This window comes from Myxocyprinus asiaticus, chromosome 19, assembly GCF_019703515.2.
Source record: "Myxocyprinus asiaticus isolate MX2 ecotype Aquarium Trade chromosome 19, UBuf_Myxa_2, whole genome shotgun sequence".
NCBI lineage: Eukaryota > Metazoa > Chordata > Actinopteri > Cypriniformes > Catostomidae > Myxocyprinus > Myxocyprinus asiaticus.
Genome location: NC_059362.1, coordinates 15,624,550 through 15,649,924, shown reverse-complemented (window position 1 = coordinate 15,649,924; position 25,375 = coordinate 15,624,550). Strand labels below are relative to the sequence as shown.

Here is a 25,375-nt window from a genome sequence, read left to right as displayed (position 1 = left end):
AGAAGCTATCATGGAGTCGGCTGGTGCGGGTCCTGATGCTGCGATACCGCCTACCTGATGGTGGCAGTGAGGACAGCCCATGGCTCGGGTGGCTGGAGTCTCTGATGATCCTCCGAGCTTTTTTCACACACCGCCTTGTATATATTTCCTGGAGGGAGGGAAGCTCACCTCCGATGATGTGTTTGGCAGTTCGCACCACCCTTTGCAGTGCTTTGCGGTTGTGGGCGGTGCTATTGCCGTACCAGGCGGAGATACAGCCAGTCAGGATGCTCTCCACAGTGCAGGTGTAGAACCGTGTGAGGATGTGGCGGTTCATTCCAAACTTCCTCAGCCATCTCGGGAAGAAGAGGCGCTGATGAGCCTTCTTCACAACAACTTCAGTGTGGATGGACCATGTGAGTTCCTCAGTGATGTGGACACCCAGGAACTTGAAGCTGCTGACTCTCTCCACTGGTGCTCCATTGATGGTGATGGGACTGTGTTCTATGTCTTTTCTTCTGAAGTCCACCACAAGCTCCTATTCTAACCACCTGGCGTCTGCTTGACAGGAAGTCCAGGATCCAGCTGCACAGTGAGCTGTTTAAGCCCAGAGCCCGGAGTTTCTCATCTAGCTTGGAAGGCACTATGGTGTTGAATGCTGAGCTGTAGTCTACAAACAGCATTCTCAAATAAGTGTTCTTTTTTTCCAGGTGGGAGAGAGCAGTGTGTATTGTAGATGCAATGGTATCATCAGTGGAGCGGTTGTTGCGGTAAGCAAACTGCAGCGGGTCAAGATTGAGTGGCAAGACAGAGCAGATGTAATCTGTGATTAGTCTCTCAAAGCATTTGCTGATGATGGGGGTCAGAGCAACAGGACGCCAGTCATTTAAACAAGTTATAAATCACCACTGCTGTATACAGAATTTTCTGTTTACACTCTAAACCTGTTGTCCAGCCAAAACAGACCACGCCAGGTTTGTGCTCAAAAGACACATGCAAAATAAATATAATGAACTGTCTCCTTACATGGGAATTAGGTGCTAAAAATGTACATTTGACAAGTGCTTTTTTAGAGACACACAACCAGATTTTTTCACTTAGCAAAGCACTTTCCTTCCTCATGCAAAACATTGCTCAAGGTTGCCTGCTTTACAGATCATGCCTCCTGTAGCTCACGGGACACATTACAGGCCTGCTCATGAAACCATTTCTGCTTTCCTCTGAAGAGATGCATCACTCTGCACTATGTTTTCTTGTTCATGTGACAGGATGTTCAGAATTTATAGCTTCAAATGCTTCATGAATCTTCTCAAGTTCTTGGCTTTTATTTATTTATTTTAATGCTTGTTTAAACAGTTTCCAAACTCAGGGAATCTCATAAACTAAACTTTTTATAAAAAGTCTAGTCGGAGCCATAGTCTAGCAGGCTGCGCTCATATCATGTGGTGCTGATGCATCGCGGGTGACCCGAGTTTGAGTCCTGGCTCGTGAGTTCCTTTTCCAATCCCATTCCCACTCTTCTCCCTCCCATTTCTTGTCACATCTCTACTTTCCCTATCACATTAAAAAGGCCATAAAAAAATAATAATTTAAAATAACGTGTTTCAAATGCTTGAAATATTTCACACATTTTTGGAAACATGCTTGAAATGAGGAATATCAAGATATTTTAACCCCTGAAATCTGCAGTTTTTCACATACTGTGGACTAATTGCAACAACAACAAAAAATTGTCTACTTTTTGTAGAAAGATGCTATTGAACAGACTGACTTACTACAGGTGAAATGATTACAGTATGCCATATCATATGAGTCCAGTAATTAGTGTTGGGTTCGAGTCCACCTTAGTCGAGTCCGAGTCCAAAATGGGCCGAGTCGGACTCAAGACTGAGTCCGAGTCCAAATGAATCTGTTCATGAATCTTAATTAAAATTGTAACTATACAAGTCAATATAAATGTTACAAATACCCCTCTGTTGCCTTTATATACATATATATATATATATATATATATATATATATATATATATATATATTATGATTAGTATCCTGCTGAACAGACTTCAAATTGGTTTCAGAGTGAAAGCATATGCTTTAGGTGTATGAAGACAAAACTGTCCTTCAACACAATTCTTATTACGTTCTGTTGAGATTTCAATTATTTGTTGATTTCCCCCCTCAACATAGACTAAAGAAAGTGAAAGCTGTGTTAGTCATTACAACCAGAGTTATTATGTTTCGAATTTTAATTTAGTTTTTATTTCTACTTCATTTTCAATTTGTCATTTTTCACGATAGAACATTCAAGTTAATTGAATGAATGCTCAGACGCCCGTGACGTTTTAGTTCAGTGTGTGGAGTTTTCAGACGGTCCCTTAAACACTACAGGCGAATATCGAACTTGCAACCAACTTTACCTCGCTATCAGAATGAATGTCCCACCACATTAGTAATCACACTCAGTGCGTGACTGGGCAGCTACTGTGATGATGCTGCTGATGATTTGTCCACAGGAAACTGGATCAGTCCAGCTGTGTTGACTTCCGCTTTAGAGCTGAGAGAGACGTCAGGACACGTCAGTGTGATCAGGAACAGACACATTCAGCGGGATTAGAAACATACTGCCGCTTTTATTCATACACGGATCGATTCCATCGCTACAAACAACAGCATTCAGGTAGATTGTGTAGAGATGTGACCTTTGTGAGGCCTGTGCGTGTGTTTATGTGCGTTTTACTGATGCTAGCCAGAGGTGTTAGCTGTGATGTCATCTGTTTCCATCCACATCAGTGTATTCATCTTTTCACAAATCCCTTCTCTTACAAACACATTGTGTTTGATTCCTTGCTTGTTCGTTTCCCCATATATGTGACTAATAACTCGTCTTGGTTTGTTATTATCATATAGGGTCTGTTTGTTTACATGCTCGCGTGCTGACTAGCAAACAGCTCTGTCAAACAGGTTCTGTTCAGGATCACCGATTTTATGAGAAATCCACTAAATTATGTTGTCCTTTGTATGTTTGAATAAAATACTTGTAAGTTTAGGAGATGTTTGATTTTATACCCATAATAGAGAGCTATATAGACACTAAAGCACAGGTTGATAGGATTTAAGTCACTTTTTGATAATTGGTAAGTAAATGATGACATTACTGGTGATTTCATTGTCTTCTGTTCAGTGACTGTGTGGATAGACTCAGTTTATATGAACTTAAGCAGTCTCTGCTCTTCCATGTTTTTCGCTTGTGCGTCAGTTCTTGTGTCTCTCACGTGCCGCTGCCGACCGGAATCGATGCTTTATAGCTAAAAAAAAGTACTTAAATATTAATCTTTTCGCACCAAAAGTGATTATGTCGCTTTAGAAGACATTAGTAGCAGCTGGAGTCGAATGGATGACATTTACGCTGACTCAGATTTTTGGAGCTTCAAAAGTCACATCACCATTCGCTTGCATTTTAAGGACCTACTGATCTAAGATTGTGGGTGGGTAAAAAATGTTTTTTTCCGATTAATCGCGATCTTCATTTGAATGATCTCGATATCGATTATTAAATTCCAATATTCATTTTTCACTCAATGCGCAACCCTCCACTACAATGAGGAAATCACTCACATTTACAACCAAATTTCATGCTGTGCAACTAAAGTGAATATATTTGGTAACTAACTAGCTGGTAAATTATTACATTTCACTTACCAGTAATTGTGTAGTTAAGTTGTGAAGTGTTCAGCAGCGAGATCTTTTCACAGTGTGTTGAGAGTGAAAGTTGTTCTGTGTAATGTTTGTTCACAGACCTTTCTCTTTTAATTCCTTTTCTGTTCTTTACAGTCAGTTGTTGATCAAAAAACATTTAATTGTAATCATGCATCAGACAGGTGAGGTAAAGCCATTGGAGTCCTCTCTAGTTAACATGTGCCATCCATCCAATCACTGTTTTCATCCATCCATCCAATCACTGTTTTCATCCATCCATCCAATCACTATTTCCATCCATCCAGTCACTATTTTCATCCATCCATCCAGTCACCATTTCCATCCATCCAATCACTATTTTCATCCATCCATCCATCCAATCACTATTTTCATCCATCCATCCATCCATCCAATCACTTTTCATCCATCCATCCATCCATCCAGTCACGATTTTCATCCAGTCACTATTTTCATCCATCCACCCATCCAATCACTATTTCCATCCATCCATCCAATCACTATTTCCATCCATCCATCCAATCACTATTTTCATCCATCCAATCACTATTTCCATCCATCCATCCAATCACTATTTTCATACATCCAATCACTATTTTCATACATCCATCCATCCAATCACTATTTCCATCCATCCAATCACTATTTTCATACATCCAATCACTATTTTCATACATCCATCCATCCAATCACTATTTTCATACATCCATCCAATCACTATTTCCATCCATCCAATCACTATTTCCATACATCCATCCATCCAATCACTATTTCCATCCATCCATCCAATCACTATTTTCATCCATCCAATCACTATTTTTATCCATCCATCCATCCAGTCACTATTTCCGTCCATCCATGCAATCACTATTTCCGTCCATCCATCCAATCACTATTTCCGTCCATCCCTCCATCCATCCAATCACTCATCCAATCACTATTTCCATCCATCCATCCAGTCACTATTTCCATCCATCCATCCAGTCACTATTTCCATCCATCCATCCAATCACTATTTCCATCCATCCTTCCATCCATCCAATCACTATTTCCATCCATCCATCCAATCACCATTTTCATCCAATCACTCATCCAATCACTATTTCCATCCATCCATCCAATCACCATTTACATCCATCCAATCACTCATCCAATCACTATTTCCATCCATCCATCCAATCACCATTTCCATCCATCCAATCACTCATCCAATCGCTATTTCCATCCATCCATCCAATCACCATTTCCATCCATCCAATCACTCATCCAATCGCTATTTCCATCCATCCATCCAATCACCATTTCCATCCATCCAATCACTCATCCAATCACTATTTCCATCCATCCATCCAATCACTATTTCCATCCATCCAATCACCATTTTCATCCAGTCACTCATCCAATCACTATTTCCATCCATCCATCCAATCACCATTTCCATCCATCCAGTCACTCATCCAATCACTATTTCCATCCATCCATCCAATCACTCATCCAATCACTATTTCCATCCATCCATCCAATCACTATTTCCATCCATCCAGTCACTATTTCCATCCATCCCTCCATCCATCCAATCACTATTTCCATCCATCCATCCATCCGATCACTATTTCCATCCATCCACCCAATCACTATTTTCATCCATCCATCCATCCATCCATCCAATCGCTGTTACTGACCAACCGACCGTACAATGCTGCAAAAAATACACTTTTCACAGTTAGTTAATCACGGTGGCTGTAATTGTAATCTCTTTCGATTAATTGACCTAATTAATAGACCTATTCTTCTTTCTCTGAAATATTGAACTTAAATGTTAGTAAATATTAAAATATATGCATGGATGAATGTTAGATACTTTATCCTTTTCTTTCTGTCGCTTTGGTGTTATTTATTTAACTTTTCATGCTCTGCTGTCTCTCAACCTTCCCATCTCTCCTTCCCTATCCCCAGTCTCTCTTTCCCCTCCCCCTGCTCCTGTTTACTGGAATGCTCTGCTGTGCTCCTGGATAAAGGAGAAGCCATTTTCCATCATCTCTTCCAGCAAGAGAAGCAGTGAGCAGTCTTAAAGAGACGACAGTGGACTCAATGGTACCAGACATAAGAGTTTGGGTTGAGCATGTTGTCTAGAGGGTGGAAGAAGGAAGCAGATAATGTTTTATCTGTTAGAAGAAGAGAATAACCCCCATTTATCAAAAAATACTTTTGCCTGATACCCTCTAATTTCCTGAAACCTTTAAGAATATGATTTAGTTAGCATAGATTTAGTCTGGATGGATGGCATTGTTGATTATTATTATGGAAACTATTATTATTATTGTACGTAGTCTTACATAAATTCACACTTTACATATTCTTACAACTGACAATGGTGTTGGGTAGTAAAGTAGTGACACTACACTGCTATATGACATCTTTTTATAATCAGATTCATCAGGACATGACTGATCCCAGATCTACACTCTCTTATATTGAGTTTGAGAAACTGGTAGGGCCATCAGGGGTCCATATGAGAACCAGTCACTTATTTAGCATATACTTGAATTAAATAAGTCTGGTCGTTGTTTGATGAAAGCCTGCTGTGACATCAAAGCCATCGGCTACAAGTTTGTAAAAGAGAGGCTTTCACAAAGCCTGGAAATCCCTCTTTAACTGCTCTGTTTGATGTTTGTAAGCAGCACATTACAATTGATATGGCTAGATTTATGCCCATGATCAAAGTAGTTATATATAACTGGGTGGTCTCTCAAGGCTGGATTACAGCTGGATTTACTTTAAAGTAGCACAACTTTTATGGCTTAAAGTTCACTATAATAAACGGACTTACAGTGTTGTGCTCGGCTATTCTGTAAGTATAGGTGTGCTTTTTTCAGGTCACAGTGTGGTTAAAATTAGGGATTATAGAATGGATAGTTTCAGCTATAAAATCGTATTGTATGTGCCATGTTTGGATGCACACCTATGACCGTATTTATATGAATTTATTATTAGAGTAATTAAGTTCCTATGTTGCATGTCAATAGTTAGCCAACACTTTCACTTCAATCAGGTGTACATTATGCAAGTTTAAATAAATGATCTTTTGAAAAAAATTATATAAAATGTGTTGTGTTTCCTGTGTTTCCCTACAGAGGGAGTCAGAGAGGGAGGAGCAGCTTGATCCCAGCATGCCTCCCAAATTCAAACGGCATCTGAATGATGAAGAAGTCACTGGCTCTGTTCGCAGTGAGAGGGTAAGTCACGGCATCTCCAGAATGGGAGTTCTGGAAGATTCATCGCTAATAGTTCTTACCACATAGATGAATAATATTGCATTAGATAAATATGTCTTGACAGTAATCAGTCTTCAGGCATAGTTTACCCAGAAATGAAATTGCTGTCATTATTTACTCACCCTCATGTCATTCCAAACCTGTAAATCAAAAGTAGAAATTTTTAAAGAAATCTTACACAGCACTTTTCTATGCAATGACAGTTCATTGTAAACAGGGGCTGTCAAGCTCCATTAAGGGAGGGGAAAAAACCCGAAACAAAACATTTTTTAATTCTGGACCAAAACACGGGTAGATGGAAGCTTTGGGGGAATGTTAATATTATCATTTAATAACGACCCACATTTTAGTCTTCAGATGATGTGAAATAAAGCACACTGGTCATATGGACTACTTTATGATTCTTTCTATTTATTTTTTTGTGGTCTTTTGTTTGTTTTTTGTATTTTTGCTTCACAGACATGGTCACTATAAACTGTCAATTTATGGCAAGAGTTTTGTAAAGATTTGTAAAAAAATGATAATAACAGCAGTGTTTCCCACAGGATTTTGTGAGACTGTGGTGGGTGGACCTCAGGCCCTCTAGGGGGGTCCTGGGGCATGCTCCCCTGGAAGAAAATGTTGTAAATTTTTAAAGTTAAATGCATCTATCTGGTTGAGTGCAAAATTAAGAGGCTAGATCTAAGAAGAACTTTGTGCTCTTGTAAACAATTTTGTGCTCTAGTAGTAATTTAATCATAAACACATTGATTGTATAGATATGAGTGGTGATGACACGGCAAAAAAGTCACACCCACAAAGCATGGTAAACGAGATGGAGTTTTTCTTTTTTCTTTTTTTTTTTTTTTACCCAATTTGGAATGCCCAATTCCTAAGCGCTTTTAAGTCCTCATGGTCACTTAGTGATTCGCCTCAATCCGGGTGGCGGAGAATGAATCCCAATTGCCTCCGCGTCTGAGACCGTCAACCCACGCATCTTATCACGTGGCTTGTGGAGCGCGTTGTCACGGAGACATAGCGCGTATGGAGGCTTCACACCATCCACCGCGGCATCCACGCTCAACTCACCACGCGCCCCACTGAGAACGAGACACATTATAGTGACCACAAGGAGGTTACCCCATATGAATCTACCCTTCCTAGCAACCGGGCCAATTTGTTTGCTTAGGAGACCTGGCTGGAGTCATTCAGCACACCCTGGGATTCGAACTAGCGAACTCCAGGGGTGGTAGCCAGCGTCTTTACCACTGAGCTACCCAGGCCCATACAAACGAGATGGAGTTTAACGCAGTTCACAAATGGTAAAAACACAAATTCAACTAGAGCATACATTTGAGCCAAGGCTCGATATTAAGCATTGTCATGTGCTTGTCCTCCGGACAAGTCAATTGGTCATTCACTTGTCTGAGTAAAAAAGTTACATGCTCAAGTAACATGTCAAAGTTTATGTTGTATATTTTTGTAAAATTATGACCGATGCCCAAACTAATAGTGACCTATGCAATAAACTCAATTCTCTGCGACAGAAATGTAAACTGCACTGGGTAGGGGAGGAGGCTATTGTCATATGATAATTATTTATAGTCAAATTAAGAAAAGCCTCCATCTCCACCATTAACAGCAGGGATGCTCATAGTTCTATGGAATGAGATTTACTTTTTCATCATGTTATTGCAGCAAGATCTACCATGGAGTGAGAGATGCTTTGCCGAAGCAATGGCGCAAAACACAACGTTAAAAATCTTTTATGAAATTATGAGAAGTATACGAATATTTTCGGTTCATTATGCCACCGCAGTCTAGGTAATTAATGGTAAACACTGTAACAGGTTGTCCTATGAACAACTAGTCAGTAGTCAGTAATTACACCTATTACACTGGATAGTTTACCTTAAAAATAGATGTTAAACAAAATGTTCAAGACTGACAGCCTCAGTCCCCATTCATGTTCATACAGCTTTTTTCCATAAAATGAAAGTGAATTGTGACTGAGTCAAACATTCTGCCTAACATCTCCTTTTGTGTTCTACAGAATAAAGAAAGGTTTTGGTATAGATGCTGACTACCACACCTGGAGTCGCAAGTTTGAATCCAGGGCGTGCTGAGAGAATCCAGTCAGGCTTCCTAAGCAACCAATTGGCCCGGTTGCTAGGGTGGGTAGAGTCACGTTGGGTTAACCTCCTCATGGTCGCTATAATGTGGTTCTCGCTCTCGGTGGGGTGCGTGGTGAGTTGTGCGTGAAGCCTCCATACATGCTAGGTCTCCACGATAACGCGCTCAACAAGCCACATGATAAGATGCGTGGATTGACGGTCTCAGACGAGGAGGCAACTGAGATTCGTCCTCCGCCACCCGGATTGAGGCGAGGCACTACGCCACCACGAGGACTTAGAGCGCATTGGAAATTGGGCATGCCAAATTGGGGAGAAAAGGGGAGAAAATCCCCCCCCCCCCCCCCCCCGGCATTAGGGTAAGTAAATAATGACAGAATTTTTATTTTTGGCTGAACTATTCCTTTAAATGTACAGCAGGCGATGACAACCTGGAGATGAAAGGTTTAAAGATGCTCTTAGCTGACCAGAGCCAGGCCTGCATGTCTCTGCAATTTTAAATACCCCAGAAGACCCCTGTGCACTGTAATCTGCTTGTGTTGTTTACAGGAAGAATAAACAGCTCTCGCCTCATGTTCCTCATCGTCTTCACCTCAGGAGAACACAACAGCTCTTACATAACAAATTAATCTAAAACAGAAGTGTATATGTACTCTTTTATACTTTTGTGTTGTACAACACTTTAGAGAGCAATTTGCTCTCGACAACAAGCAGTTACCACATGTCTTGATAGCTCTGGACAAACTGAGGTGTAGGAGAAATAAAACAGATGGAGATAATAAAAGTCAGGGGGATATTAAAGACTAAAAGAGTGTGATTTTGCAAGGGTGAATGTTCAGAAATAATAATATATGTAAACTAGATTTGTATGTTTCTGAAGAAAATGCAAGTCACCACTCCAATGAAAATTCTGTCATAACGGCAGTGGATACTTTAAAGCTTAAATGACACAAAAGTATCATAAAAGTAGTCTGTGTCTCCATGTGTCATATTCAAAGTCTTTAGAAGAAAAAAGAAAGTCATAAGGGTTTGGAACAACATTGGGGTGAACAAATTATGACAAAATGTTAAGAGTATGCCGGAGTATAATGATAGCCTTGTTATGGTATTTCACTTGGATACAACTCCTGTCTGATGTATGATTGATTGAGAGAAACTTTTGGATGGTAAAAACATCAACACATCCAAAGAAAAGTCTCCTCCAGATTGTCACACGCAGAAATGAGTAGATGTAATAGAGCTACGAAGAATGTGGCTTTCCACGTGCTGGTTATGTAATTGCCATTGACTGTGACTGGTGAGAAGACTCCGTCCTTTTTTTTATTTTTTTTTATATATATATCCCGTAGGAAAGGTTTGACTATCTGGAAATGAGCAATTCCAGCACTACAGTTTTGCAGGCAAATGTAACTTTTAAGAGAAAGTGGTAATTACCAGTATATGGAATCATTTATATGTCTTTTCCTAAACCCCTGCAGACACAGTCTAGACATCAGAAAAGTATCAGTCTATTGAAGTTTTTTCCAGTTTAGATGGGGAAATTAATATGTGTTACAGACTTGACTATGGATATATTACTTTTAAGGAGACGATACTCTTTTTAGAATCCCTGTGAATTTAATTGCATAATTCAGAAACGATAATACCCACAGAATGGAGAAGGTTTGTCTCTATACAGAATGAGTAATTAAGGTTTTTAAAGCAATAAAAGGATGGTGTCTTAAGCAGCTGACAGCTTTCCAGCAATTAACAGAGAAACATGTCCAGTTGACTAGAATAATCTACATATCTACTACAACATTCTACTATGGAATGGGTTTTGTTCCTTTGGTAAGCACTTTATTTTTTCCATGGTAAGGTTGACATTTGCACGGAATTGCCCAGATGGATTTTTAGGGGAGTGTCACAGGACTGGATGCAGTTATAGAGTCTTACATAACATTAGTCACTGGGATGTTGAAATGATCTTGAATTCACTGGTGAGGTATTTGTTGAATGTGATCATTCATGGGCATTACAACAAAATTAATGGAAGACTAGACTAGATGCATCCTGATCTGTGATTCATTGCAGACAATAAATTCGATCAGATGGGGCAAATGTAGGCCATATGGATTTGGTCGGTTTTGATGACTTTAGATGGGTTTCTATCTCTTGAACTTTAGAAATGTCTCCATGTAAAAGTTCTGGGCGACTATGTCCTTGAATACTCCGTCATATATGTTGTTACCACATTGTGTTCTTTACAGTGTTCTGGTGTCAGTGATGGATTGCAGACACAAAAAGATCTTCTTGTATCTTAGATTGCTCACTGTCATGTCAAACACCTCAATTCTGATAAATACAATAAACCCACCCTCCACCAATTTTGACATCATGATCTTCTAAACTTCCAGAGAAACCTACTGGAGGAAGACTCTGATGAAGAGGAAGACTTTTTCCTGTAAGTCTTCTTTTCCTCTATGCTAGACCTCATGACATCATATGCAGAACATTGACATTAATTATTGTTTGCATACTGCATAGGGCTGGGCAATATGCAAGAAATATTTTCACGATATTTTTATATGCCCACACTGCCAAGGGATCTGAGATTGTTTTTGCATGCGCTACCCTTCCACCAGTTGATTTTGCTTTAAAAATAAAATTGATTTATTGAAACACGAAAAACTTAAAACAAAGATATTTCTAAAGTCAAAATGCACTTTTAAATGAAACAAAAAAGCAATTAATATATAACGAAGTGGTCAAAAAATTGTATATAACCACCTTCCCGAATCCAAATAATCTCCAACTTCTTTAAACGGCACCATTTGCCATCACGCAAGTGTTAGTCTATGACAACAGGTGGAAAATTACTAACATTAAGATCTAAAGACATGTAAACATAATAATAATAATAAAAATTATAATAATAATAATTGAAATATAAATAAACCATACACCTAGAAAGGTCAACACAACCTACATAATTTCTGCTTTCATATAATGGCTGCAACAGACCAGTTTGTTTACTACACTTGAATAATAAATGAATAGAAAAAAACAGTTTTCCTATTAAGTGTAAGCCTAATAAATAACTGTGTGTTCCCAAATTAATGCTGCCTAGTAATTTCCACTTTGTTCTTATTGAAATCAATACTGCCTAAATGAAAATGAAATAGAACCCAATTTTAGGTTCAAGGTGAACTTCATTTTGCATTATTTTATGTTTGAATCACTTAGCGTATTTGTTACAAGCCATGTCTGAGTCTAGAGAGTTGGTTATAATTGGAAAATTATTTCATGCTGTTCAGAGAACATGTCGGCATTGAAAATGGACACAACCGACCTCTCAACTGGCCTGTAATGCTTTTAATGTTTTTTATTTTGATTTGTATCTAAAAGCGTAAGTGGGCTACTATAGGGCTACTATTTAATATACAGTATTTGACGACTTTCTAGTTCCATGGTTTTGTCATTTCCCTGATATTGTCTATCATCGTCTGTAAATTACTGTTGCAACTGGCATCAGAATATTTGTCAGATATCATCGAAATTCGATAACATCGTTCTGTCGCCCAGCCCTAATACAGCCTTCTGGGCAATGCTCTGTTTATGGTTGTTGGTTTGGTTTATAACGTGGAATTTATGTTTTCTTTCAGGAGAGGACCGACAGGACCAAGATTTGGTGTTCAAAATGACAAAATTAGACAGTACGTATGTGTGTGTGTCTGTCTGGCAGTGTGTATAGCATTGCATGCATACATTTACATACCCCATTTCTGATAAACCTGTCAAGAAAATGTCTTGGTCAGATGTAACCTAAAATCAGTGAGGAAAAAATATATGACATTTTGGACCATTATTTTAAGGCACATTTTACCCCCCAATTCTCATTACTTTTTGCTATTCCCATTGTTTTCAATGATGATTGTCATTACCATACACTTAAAGAAATATTTAAGCCTATTTTTAAGATTTATGCATTTCAGTTTCATAACAAATTTCCATCCAATTTAATTATGTAAGTTAAAAAAAAACAACTAAATTAATTAAATTAATTTTTCACAGTATTATAGGAAAGACTATGCTGTTGTACAATTATTTTTAATTAAAAATGAAAGGCTGTACCAAGAGAGGAGTGCTATGATGTATTAATCCTTAACAGTTTAAACAATATGTCTTTTCTTTCACATTGCGGTAAAGAGAATTGGGAGTAAAATGTGTGTAACTGTCATGAAAGTAATGTCACAATGTAAAAATCATAATGGCCCTAAAAATAGGTTTAATTTTTTTCTGTGCAACATATAATATCTTATTAGTTTCCTTTGATTTTAGAGTAAAATAGGACCAGGACATTGCAGGTTTCATAAGAATCACCCTCACATAAGCCTTGCACAATCTATAAGATTTTTAAAATAAAAAAATAAGAGATATAATTTTTTTTTTTATTTAGCTATGCACTGAAGAAGCTGCATAACATTTAAGTATATTCCAGAAGACTAAATAATCATTTAAATGATTCCAATTATCCTGTTTAGTAATATACATACCCTTGATTCCTAATAGTATGTTGCCTTCTTGAGCAAAAATGAGTGGTTGTAGCTTTTTTTGATAGTTGTCAATTGTCCTGAGTGGCAAAGCTTCACCTCAACATCATATAATTACTGTGGATTAAAAACTATGCAGAGCATGTAAGTAAATTTGCAAGGAAACCATTTTTAAAAAAAATAATAAACATCTTGCAGATTCTGCAAGGTGTATGTAAAATCATGAATAGAACTGTATATCCCCCATTGAGGAAGGTAGGTGAAATGAACAGATGTCAGATGAATAGGACAAATGAAGAAGAGATTCAGGCAGCCGGAGCAAAGCTGAAATAGCTGGATGAGCTCAGGTGAGGAATTTAGACACGTCTAATAACGTCCATTGGCACAGTGTTGTGGACAGCACAATCGCTGACTGTTCCACCCAGTGTTGCCTATGTTGCTCTGTCTTTCAGAGTTTATGTAACTTCTTATAATGACCTCTGTGAAAACACCCGCTCACAAACACACCTCCATTCTGAAAAGAAGGGAGTCACTGTAACCATCTAGGTTTCTATAACACAACATAATATTTGCAGGCAAAAGTAAACAGCAACTGCTAGAATTTACAAATCTCCATCCTTGGGTGCTGACGTAGCTGTCATAGCCAGAGTGTGAACCTTTCTTTGTTTCGAGTTTTGGTACATACTCATATGCTTCAGTAATTCTCCCAAAGGAAACCCAGGAGAGTTTCGCCCAGTGTGAGCAGCCACGCCACATGCTGGTTTATGTAACCACACGTTGCATGGCCAGTTATTGGTGGAGTAACGCATAAAAGTTTTTTTTTTTTGCCTCTCCACAAACATCTCAGATTCTTGCAATTACCTCAGTCGTGTCTGTGGGTTGTTGACGTTCCGAAGGATAACTGGATAGGGTTATGCAAAACTTAAAAATTGACTTGTCAGGGTCAAATAATTGGTCGTAAGCAAGCCCTTTAATTAGGGTGGTTTCAGGTTTACCTGACTCCAATTGGACACATTTCTTAGGGGGTGTTTATAAAGTACTCTGCGTATGTTTGTGTGTTCAAAAACAGCTAGGCGGTGTGCAACAGAATGGAGCAAAATGCAGTAGTCTGGAGAAATTTTTTAATAGGGCTGTGAATCTATTCAAATTTTGTAACTAATTAATCACAGTTTTCTGTGATTATTGGCTGTTAGTCATGGTACATGGTACATTAAAACAAACATTAAAATATAATAATAAATATATTTATACGTTGTCTCGAACTTGCAAGAAATTGGTTAGTCATAATTTTTTACATTTTTACAGGTATAAATCTTTGATACAAGTAAATGTCTACATGCCATAAAATCAGTGGACATGCTGTAATTAAAAGTTGGGAAAAAAATTCAGCAGTTTTCCAGTGGACTTTTTTTAATAAGTGGATCAAATCGGCAGATTAAATTTATATCAAACTTTATTGGTGAGATAGACGTAAGTGTACATTGCCAATACATTATTAGACACTAAACATACAGATATAAAACTAATTGAATGCTGAAGTTTAATTTGCTGACATTTAAAATCTCAAAACTATTATTTTGTCTGGCTGCTGTTCAGTCTCTATTGCGCACATGATGGGGTCGCTCTCGTGCGTTTTCGTTTTTGACACTGGTTCAGATGACAGTTAGTGAGCGTTTTCGGGCAATGCAAAGTGATAAGGCAGCTTGCTCGTATCTCTCCTACTCCTGGCTCACCACTTGTGGGTGAAGTCTCCATTCTCTGTACAGTAAATGCACTCCCGTGTTTATTATGCCTGGGAATTCGAATGTAATATATAAGCATGCTCTGCTCCACAAAATCAGTTTCTGTGCTAGAATGTGCAGTCGAGTCGAGCATGTACCTCCTGGACATGTGTGTGTGTGTGTGTATATATATATATATATATGTATGTATATACACTGTGTAGCCACAGGAAGTGGGGAAAAACATTAGTGAAGTTTTAAAAAGTGAAGAAAAATAAATGGATACTGCATTAATTGCGTTAATTTTTTTTCTTTAATTTAATTTTTTTTAATGCGTTAAACAGTCAACTATTAATCCCAGAAATGAAGGTGTTAAATCTCAGACCTAATATAGAGTATATATAAATTCAGCAAAAAAAGAAACGTCCTCTCACTTTCAACTGCTTTTATTTTCAGCAAACTTAACATGTGTAAATATTTGTATGAACACAAAAAGATTCAACAACTAAGACATAAACTGAACAAGTTTAACAGACATGTGACTAACAGAAATGGAATAATGTGTCCCTGAACAAAGGGGGAGGTCTTTTTAAATTGCAATTAGTGTATGTGTATAAATAGTCAGTGAGTTTGTTAGCTCTCACATGGATGCACTGAGCAGGCTAGATACTGAGTCATGGGGAGCAGAAAAGAACTGTCAAAAGACCTGCGTAACAAGGTAATGGAACTTTATAAAGATGGAAAAGGATATAAAAAGATATCCAAAGCCTTGAAAATGCCAGTCAGTACTGTTCAGTCACTTATTAAGAAGTGGAAAATTCAGGGATCTCTTGATACCAAGCCAAGGTCAGGTAGACCAAGAAAGATTTCAGCCACAACTGCCAGAAGAATTGTTCAGGATACAAAGAAAAACCCACAGGTAACCTCAGGAGAAATACAGGCTGCTCTGGAAAAAGACGGTGTGGTTGTATCAAGGAGCACAATACGACGATACTTAAACAAAAATGAGCTGCATGGTCGAGTTGCCAGAAAGAAGCCAATGCCACAAAAAAACCCGGTTACAGTATGCCCGACAACACCTTGAAATGCCTCACAGCTTCTGGCACACTGTGATTTAGAGTGACGAGACCAAAATAGAGCTTTATGGTCACAACCGTAAGTGCTATGTTTGGAGAGGGGTCAACAAGTATTGTGCTCCTTGAAACAACCACACCGTCTTTTTCCAGAGTGTGTGTGTGTGTGTGTGTGTGTGTATATATATATATATATATATATATATATATAGCTGTCACTGTGGGAAGACGACAAACAGGTGGAGGGACTGTGATGCTCTGGGCAACGTTCTGCATGGAAACCCTGGGTCCGGCCATTCATATGGACGTCAATTTGAGACGTGCCACCTACCTAAACATTGTTGGAAACCAGGTAAACCCCTTCTTGTCAATGGTATTCCCTGATGGCAGTGGCTGCTTTCAGCAGGATAATGTACCCTGCCACACTGCACACATTGTTCGGGAATTGATTGAGGAACATGATGAAGAGTTCAAGGTGTTGCCCTGGCCTCTCAGTCCGAATGAGCATCTGTGGGATGTGTTGGACCAACAAGTCCGATCCACAGCAGCTCCACCTTGCAACTTACAGGACTTAAAGGATCTGCTGCTAATGTCTTGGCGCCAGATACCACAGGACACCTTCAGGTGTCTTGTAGAGTCCATGCCTTGGTGGGTCGGCGCTCTTTTGGCATCAGGCGGAGGACCAACAACATATTAGGCAGGTGGTCATAATGTTATGGCTCATCAGTGTATATATGTATTGCAATTAATTGCATTTATCAATACTTGCTGAAAAGGCCCCAAATAAACATAATTCAATTTATAATTATCAAAATAATTTTAAATATAATAATTCACATCAAAGCATTGATTAGAAGTCACTATATTGTCTGGTTAATTTCCATATCATTGAACATAAGCCTATCACTGGCCTACTGTGCACAGCCATCAATTTTGCAATTTAGTTCGACAATCTGTCCTTGGTAAACAGGCTGGTTTCCAGTGTTTGGTATGATCCAATTACAAAGTAATTAGTTACTGTAATCTAATTACCGTAAAAAAGTTGTGTAATACATTACATTTTAAATTTTTGTAATCATATTAGAGTTACTGGCTTTCAGTTAAATTACTTTTAAGTAAAATATAGTGTTATGCTTATTTCTAATATATTATTTATTATGAATTATGGCCCCGTAAACGAGTAATTGTGAAGGAGAAATGTGAGATGATGAGTGTATGACTTGTGTGTAACAATGAACAAAGAAATATAGACATTATTTTGAATTTGTTGAGCAGAAAAGTGTTTTAGAAAGTAACTTAAAAGTAAAGCAATTTGTAATGTGATTACTTTTTCAATGAAGTAATTAGTAATGTAATCTGATTACAATTTAAGAGAAATAATTAGTAATTTCTAGTGGATTACTGTTTTTAAGTAACATACTCAACACTGCTGGTTTCACAGGACACATTCTTGCATTCTGTCTGTATACATACATCAGACAAATGCTTTTGGAGCATCTGCCTGTTCTTGTCACATTTCCCTGGTTCTCAGCATCTCTATCCATAAATGGCTAAATGTTAAATGTAGTTTGAAACTTTAAAAAATGTGTCTCGAGACCCCTGCACTCTTCTCCGTCCAGCTGTCTTCGAACAGCTGTCGGTTTGTTGCCTGTACAGCTGGAGTTGTGCTTACTGCCTCCTGCTGACTGAGACTCGCAAAAATGTGGAGGTGGTTTTTCAAGCTTAAATTGTTCCTTCGGTAGGAAAATTCCTTATTACAAAATGTACACTTGGTCAGGGGGCATTTTTATATTGTTAATCATGCTGAATTAGCATGTTAAAGCGACTGCATTAATTCATATAGAAAAAAACTAGTTGACCTCACTAATTAGTTGATTATTTGACTATTATGACACATCCCTATTCAAAAGCATAGGCACACAAGGCAGTTACCCTGGATGATTGGGATTTTGGCGCTGATCATTGGACCGGGCAGTGGGTACTAGGCAGGTGTCCACGCACGGAAACGTTGAGAAAAACATGTTGTTTGCAGTTCATTCAAGGGTAACTTGTGTCTTCATGCCAACCCTCTTGCCAGGTATATGCGAGCAGCTAAATACCTCACAAGCTGTTTAGTGCATCTTTGTGTCACGTGTACGAAATCAAATATTTCAAACTATTTTATTGTGTCCAGGCCACATCTAGCAAACTGTTCTCACCTTCTCTCAACACTGCAGGGTCAACAGATCATAGTCATAATGATATCTTGTTTAATCTTGAGGTGTTTACATAAGAAGAATGGATTCTGCCTAAATTCTCTTCAAAATATTGGAGTCACGGACTAGAACATGTGCACCCAAGCTGTTAAAATGTTCTGTTGAATGAAATTGAAGAAACAGATTGTTCCCTCTCTCATGTTGTCTTCTCTGTCTTGGTGGCCATCAGAGTGCAGTCTCAGGTTGATGAAGTCATTGATGTCATGCAGGAGAACATCTCAAAAGTGATTGAGCGAGGAGAACGTCTGGAGGACCTGCAGGACAAATCTGGTGAGACATATGCAAACAGATCACTATGTAGAAAGTAGAGGCGGGAGTCTTTAGGCACCTCGTGATTCAAATGGAATTCAGGGAGTCGCAGTAGGATTCCAAATCATGCTCAATACATCTCAGTTTTTCAAAATCAGACTGGCTGTAGATCAACTTAGTGATTTGCTTAGCTCTTTCGGAAGTTTGCACTTGCTTGAGGGTTCTCTATTTTGAATTTACAGCAAAAAATGGGTGGAAATGTTGAGTTGAGTTTTGAATGTAAGCCATTTTCCTGCATTTTTAAATGTTACATTTGGCTTTTATCCAAAGTAACTTGCAGTACAGTACACTTATTACAGGGACAATACCCCCAGAGCAACCTAGTGTTAAGAGCCTTGCTCAAGGACACAATGGTGGTGGCTGTGGGGATCGAACCGGCAACATTCTGCTTATGCCTCCTACACACTACACAACTTTCAAAGACGTCGGATTGTGGTACCGTTCAAATTACACAACTGTCTGTCTTGTCATGGAAGTCATAGGGTTTTCAAATTACACGAGGAATCGGCGACAGGGGTGAACACATTACAAAACATTTCACTATTGACGAATCCCCGACGACTCTGCCTAGACTCCAAATTACGTTTCACAACAGAGTACACGTGAGAAGTGATACGAGATACGAAAATAAATGCATGATCATATGTTATGCATTTCAGAATATGATGTGTATGTTTTTAATCGCCTAAAGGCATCATATATTTTATTGGTTACAATATGAAAAAGTACCTCCTACTGAAAAATCGACCTATTTTCTTACCTGACTGTCTAAGAGAATTGGCAATTTCTCTCCAACTCTTCTCTTTCTCCACCCGGTTGTGGTACAGTTCAGAGGAAACATCAAATAGGCACTGGTGCTCCTGCCAATGTTCCACTAATGTTTCCTCCATTTCTTCGGTCCAATGAGACTTTCTTGATACTGCAGCCATGCTAGTTGATGTTCTGTTGCAGATACATCAGGACTCCTCCCACTGAAACTTCCCGTGCCCCGTTTCTTGCTCTCTCATTGGCTGTAGGTCAACGCTGCAGTTGTATTCAGTCAAAACACATTGCACGATTTGGAATCGCAGACAGGTCCAGATATTTAACATGCTAGATATATCGCTGACATTGTCGACGCATCGGCGCTTCTCTTAGATCGCGTCTTTGGTAATTCATACATTGCGTTCGTCGCTCACAGGAGCGAGCTCTGATTTGCCTATGATTTCGTGCTTTTGTTGGCGATCTCCACAAAACTGTCAGCGAGTGAAAATCGGGCCTAAAATAGTGTAGTGTAAACTCGGCATTACTCGTTCTGTGTTTTAGTCCACTACGCCACACCAAATTTAAATATAAAATTCAGATTTTTGTGCATTGCTGCTGAAACAGTTGAGATAGAATTGCAATGAATCTGTCAACCATAATTTCCCAGCACTATGAGGTAGTTAAATAGAAAGCCAGGTGTAAACAAGCTCAATTATCCCAACTGAGTCAAATTAAAAAGACTTAAGCAAACTTGATCTAGGTAACTGTGCTCTCTACTGGCAAAGTGTTTTGAATTCCCAGTTTCAAATGAGCAATCCTTTTTATTAGTTTTAAACATTTCTGCTCATATTTCATTGTACCTTAACCTCCAGTGAGTCATGTCCCATTGCTGTTATTCTGTTTGGGAACAGCCTGGAACACATAGCCAGGAGACATTTTTGGGTAAAATGTCCCATGTCTCAACAATAAAGTGGACTTTTCTAGTTTTAGACCTACATGTGAAAAATAAACTACCAGTGTGTGAAAGATGTGCCAATCTAAACATAGTTACTAGTCTTACAACATTAAAGGAATCAACAAAAAGTTTTATCATCATACTCACTCTCATAATAATTTTTTTACACAATGGTTTTGGCTGCTTTTTTCCATACAACTGAAGTGAATGGGGAAGGATGCTTTTTAGCTCCAAAAATGAACATAACATCATAAAAGTAACAAACAAACAAAAGACACCATAAAAGTTGTCCAAACACATAGTTTGCTATATTTCATTATATATCATTTCAAGACATTTCAGGCTAGGTTTGATGTTGTCATTGGTTCCATGACAGATCGTCATTGATATCAAACATGTCTTGATGCACCGTTTTTGAATGTATGCAAATGTGAATGAGAGAAGCAGTGAGATCCAAAAACCATTGATGTTTGATGTTACTGATGTCCAGCCTGCGCGGTAGTCACCGTATTTAATTTGGGTGCTGCATACGTAACTCATCAATGATTTGATTTGAGACTGAATTATATCTTTCAGTCTACTTTTACTATAGTTTTATGGTGTTTTATGTCCTTTTTTGGAGCTTGAAATTAGGGATGTGCACAAGTAATCGATTAATTGAGCACTCGTTCAGCTTTAAATATACAACTAGTAAAAACACTAATATTGCAATTTGATTTTCCTCTGTGCCTTTGCCTGCCGTAGGCAACATTGAAACTGCTTCTCTCACCTAAATCTTGCCATTAGTTCGCCCAAAAAGAACGTTTTGGCTTTATTTAAAATGACTGTATCGCTTCAGAAGACTTTGAATGTATGTTTCAATGTGTGAGTGCAAATGTTTTTTTTTTCTTCTTCATTTTTTAACCTAGATCTTGTTGTTTATGCATAGTGCTTAAAACTTAAAATTTCAAGTAATCAATTAATTACTTGATTAATTGTTAGAGTACCCGACATCAAAACTATTCAAAATGCCAATCCCTACTTGAAAGTCCAGGGTCAGTTTTCACTTCGATTAATGGCAGCATTCTGAAATGTCATGTAAACATGAAGGCCTTAAGAGAAAGCGGTAAACAGAAACGGCGCTTTCGAGTCTTATGCAGCTTTCTTGCAATAAACGGCTTTCTGGTGATCATGTAAACGAGCTCACTATTTCTTTAGTTTGTATAACAAGGCTTCCCCTCTCTTTGCTTGCAAATGAAGAACAAGTAGCTTTATACAGCAACATCTGGAAGACATTGTCACTTGCAAAAGAGAACGTTTGCCTTGTGTTGTCTACAATGCTTCCTGCAGTGCATGCATAATGACAGACATATGATTAAATGAACAATATTGTTTAGGTTTCAATGTTAAGTTCCCTTTACCCTAATGGTGAAAAATAGATTTAATCTAAGGACTGTTATGTAATAATCATCCTTCCTAGAATTTTTTTTTTTTTTTTTAGGCTAATCACAAAGAAACAGTGTGATGCTGGTGTAATCAGTCTACATTAGTAAGACGTCTCTGTTCTCTGTATCTTTCTAGCAGTACACACAGTCAGTCTCTGTGGTATTGTTGAATTGTGGCAACTGAGTATGATTTAAACCATAGAAGACTTTTGTATGTACTCTTGTTCAGTGCACTAATAAACCACTGTGTTTCAGGACCAATCACACATGTTGCAAAGCGGTGACATCTCAATGCAGCTTTATGAAAGTCAACAAGCTTCTCCTTGAGATAATTAGTAATCACACAGTCTGAGATGAATTTTGAGTTGATGTAATTATATAATGTTACACAGGGCCTTGAAGGAAGTGGAACAACACTTGATTTCCTTCACAAGGATCTTGATGTTGCAATCATACATGGAAACCAACATTAGTTCTCATGTTCATCCTCTTTTATGTCGTATGACTTTCAGAAAGCCTATCAGACAATGCGTCGGCATTCAGTAGTAGAGCCAAGCAGATCCACAGAAGGATGTGGTGGAGAGACAAGAAGGTAAGGCCTCCACTCTAGATGATCTACCACTTCTGAAGTGCTTTTGTTCAGGTTTAAGTGTAAAATCACACCTTTGAGGTTCGCATGTTAAACCTTTAAGCTCTGAGGGTGTTTCCTGTTTCAGTGGCACACCAAAAATTAAAGGCTTATAACTCGGAAAAAGGAGGGTCATGTGTTTGGTATCATTGTAAAAAAAAAAACTAGGCCTAACCCTTATTTTTATTTATTTTTTATGATATAGATTATGATAAATTCTAAGACTTTTTTTGTGAAAAATCACCAAAAAACTTGAGACAAAAATTCATTTTTTTCCATTTTTGTCTGATTTGACATTATATACCTAAGGGTGTAAATAAGGTGGCTCCGAAAACTGCTTTTGTTTTGTTTCGAATCATGTCAACTATAACTGTTAACTAAAGCAATTAAAAGATATAGCATTACAAAAATAATTTATTCTTGTGTCCAAAAGCCTCTCCAAACAAATCGAACATATTAATTGCACAAAAGAACTAATTCCACATGCAAACACAACAATAACTAAAGGTTTGCATAGCATGCAAACATGATTTTATTATTGAGATTTTACAAAATAAGTTCCATTCTGTGCCATTTGAGTCATCATTGAGTCTGTGTCATGTACTTGTCGCCATCTCCTGGTGGCCATATGTAAGTCACCAATCACATGTCTCTCTGCCCAAATATGGATGACTTTTTGCACCGATCTGAACCCAATCCGATTGGTTTAGCGTTCCATGACACAGCATAATTTCTTACGACGTCATCTGATCCAGGAAAGCTAACGTGTTTTCAGCCAGATGCTGTCTGCACATTGTGCTTCGTGTGGGTTATCTAATGATCTATGCAAATGATTACCTTTTGTGTAACCTCGTTTGAAACATAATCCCCTCCTCTAAGTAATGGTGTGTGATATTTTATGTTCTGTTTATTTTTCGTGAAGTTATAAGCAAAAACACGGCATATGAGCTACAACTGTTCACATGAAACATAAATATTAAAGACATATACTAAGCTATTACTCACTGTACTCTTATCTGTGAATAAAACAAATAGGCTGATTGTATTCTACTCTTTGAGAGCTCTCCAACAACATATGACACATGGCTAGTTGATGAGATTGATGTTTTTACTGATTACAATAATATGTACAGTGCATTTTTTTAAATTTTTTTTTTATAAATGATCAAAACAGAACACTTCTGATTTGTCTGCAAATTTCATAGCACTTGTTCAGTTTTGGTCATAATGCCTACGTGCATTGTAAACTACAGCTTCTAAGCTTTCAAACGATACCTATTTTGTATTGGTCAAGACTGTACTTATTAATATTTTGATAATAATTTGTAACTATCGGGCCTATCCGAGCTTAAAGGGCTTAAAAGTTTGATTGGTTGCAGAAATCATTACACTTGCGACAGCAAATATGCATTACTTAGTGGTGTTTGCTAAGGCAAGCATCACTATTACTATTTATCATTCTTGGGGTTAGGGTATTTAAGAAACCTGTAACCCTAAACTTTGACACATAACTCGATTTCACCTGATGTATGATAAAACGGGCAAAAAAATCCATTGAAGGAGGGACATGTATCATCTAGGGACCTAGCTAGAGGTCAACCGATAGTGGATTTTACCGATACCGATAACTAAGTTGGGCAGTACCTGCCGATAACTGATTAATCAACTGATAGTTTTTAAAATTGATACTGTATGAAAAATTAGCACTCGAAGTAAAATACTTTTTTATGAGCTTTTCTTTTTTTTTTATAAAGCTAAACTTTATTTAAAAAAAAAACAGTACTGACTGAACCATGAAAATGTAGTTTACTTTTTTTTTTTTAATAAAATAAATATATATATGAACTAATATTCACATTTTAAAGTCAGCTAATTTTTAAATTGACGTTGTTTCCAGGGGGGCCTGGGTAGCTCAGTGGTCAAATACGCTGGCTACCACCCCTCGCTAGTTCGAATCCCAGGGCGTGCTGAGTGACTCCAGCTAGGTCTCCTAAGCAACCAAATTGGCCGGTTGCTAGGGAGGGTAGAGTCACATGGGGTAACCTCCTCGTGGTCGCTATAATATGGTTCATTCTCAGTGGGGCGCGTGGTGAGTTGAGCATGGTTGCTGCGGTGGATGCCGTGAAGCCTCCACACGCGCTATGTCTCCGTGACAACGTGCTCAACAAGCCACGTGATAAGATGCACGGGTTGAAGGTCTCAGACGCGGAGGCAACTGGGATTCATCCTTCGCCACCCGGAGTGAGGCGAATCACTACACGACCACAAGGACTTTAAAGCACCTGCGTGAAGTTGGCCCCCCACCCAACGCAAAACGTTGGCAAAATAGTCTCAATCATTTGTGCTTGTTTGTGCTGCTTGGGTTTTTTAGATATTAAAATAATATTTATAGGTCATTCTGAGGTCACTTAGCCCCCTCACATGCTCCAAATTCACCCCAAATAATCTCGTTTGTTTGTGCTTCATTTATGCTGGTTTGTGCCGGTAAAATTTTCGTTTGTGCTGCTTGGGTTTTTTAGATATTAAAATAATATTTATAGGTCATTCTGAGGTCACTTAGCCCCCCTACATGCTCCAAATTCACCCAAAATAATCTCGTTTGTTTGTGCTTCATTTATGCTGGTTTGTGCCGGTAAAAGTTTCGTTTGTGCTGCT

General features: G+C 38.2%; 1 protein-coding gene across 2 annotated transcripts in view; it reads left to right on the top strand.

Moving 5' to 3' along the window:
* Positions 1-2,370: 2,370 nt before the first annotated feature.
* The window catches only part of LOC127410417 (vesicle-associated membrane protein 4-like), a 33,662-nt gene continuing 10,657 nt past the window's right edge, over positions 2,371-25,375 (top strand). Inside the window, exons 1-7 of one of the 2 annotated variants that reach the window (XM_051645674.1) lie at positions 2,371-2,656; positions 5,650-5,787; positions 6,828-6,929; positions 11,476-11,522; positions 12,724-12,774; positions 18,830-18,930; positions 22,605-22,684. In XM_051645674.1, coding sequence (XP_051501634.1) covers positions 5,785-5,787; positions 6,828-6,929; positions 11,476-11,522; positions 12,724-12,774; positions 18,830-18,930; positions 22,605-22,684 — 384 coding nt within the window. In that variant the 5' untranslated portion in view covers positions 2,371-2,656; positions 5,650-5,784. The remainder of the gene's footprint in view (positions 2,657-5,649; positions 5,788-6,827; positions 6,930-11,475; positions 11,523-12,723; positions 12,775-18,829; positions 18,931-22,604; positions 22,685-25,375) is intronic. The other variant, XM_051645675.1, reaches the window with a different exon arrangement.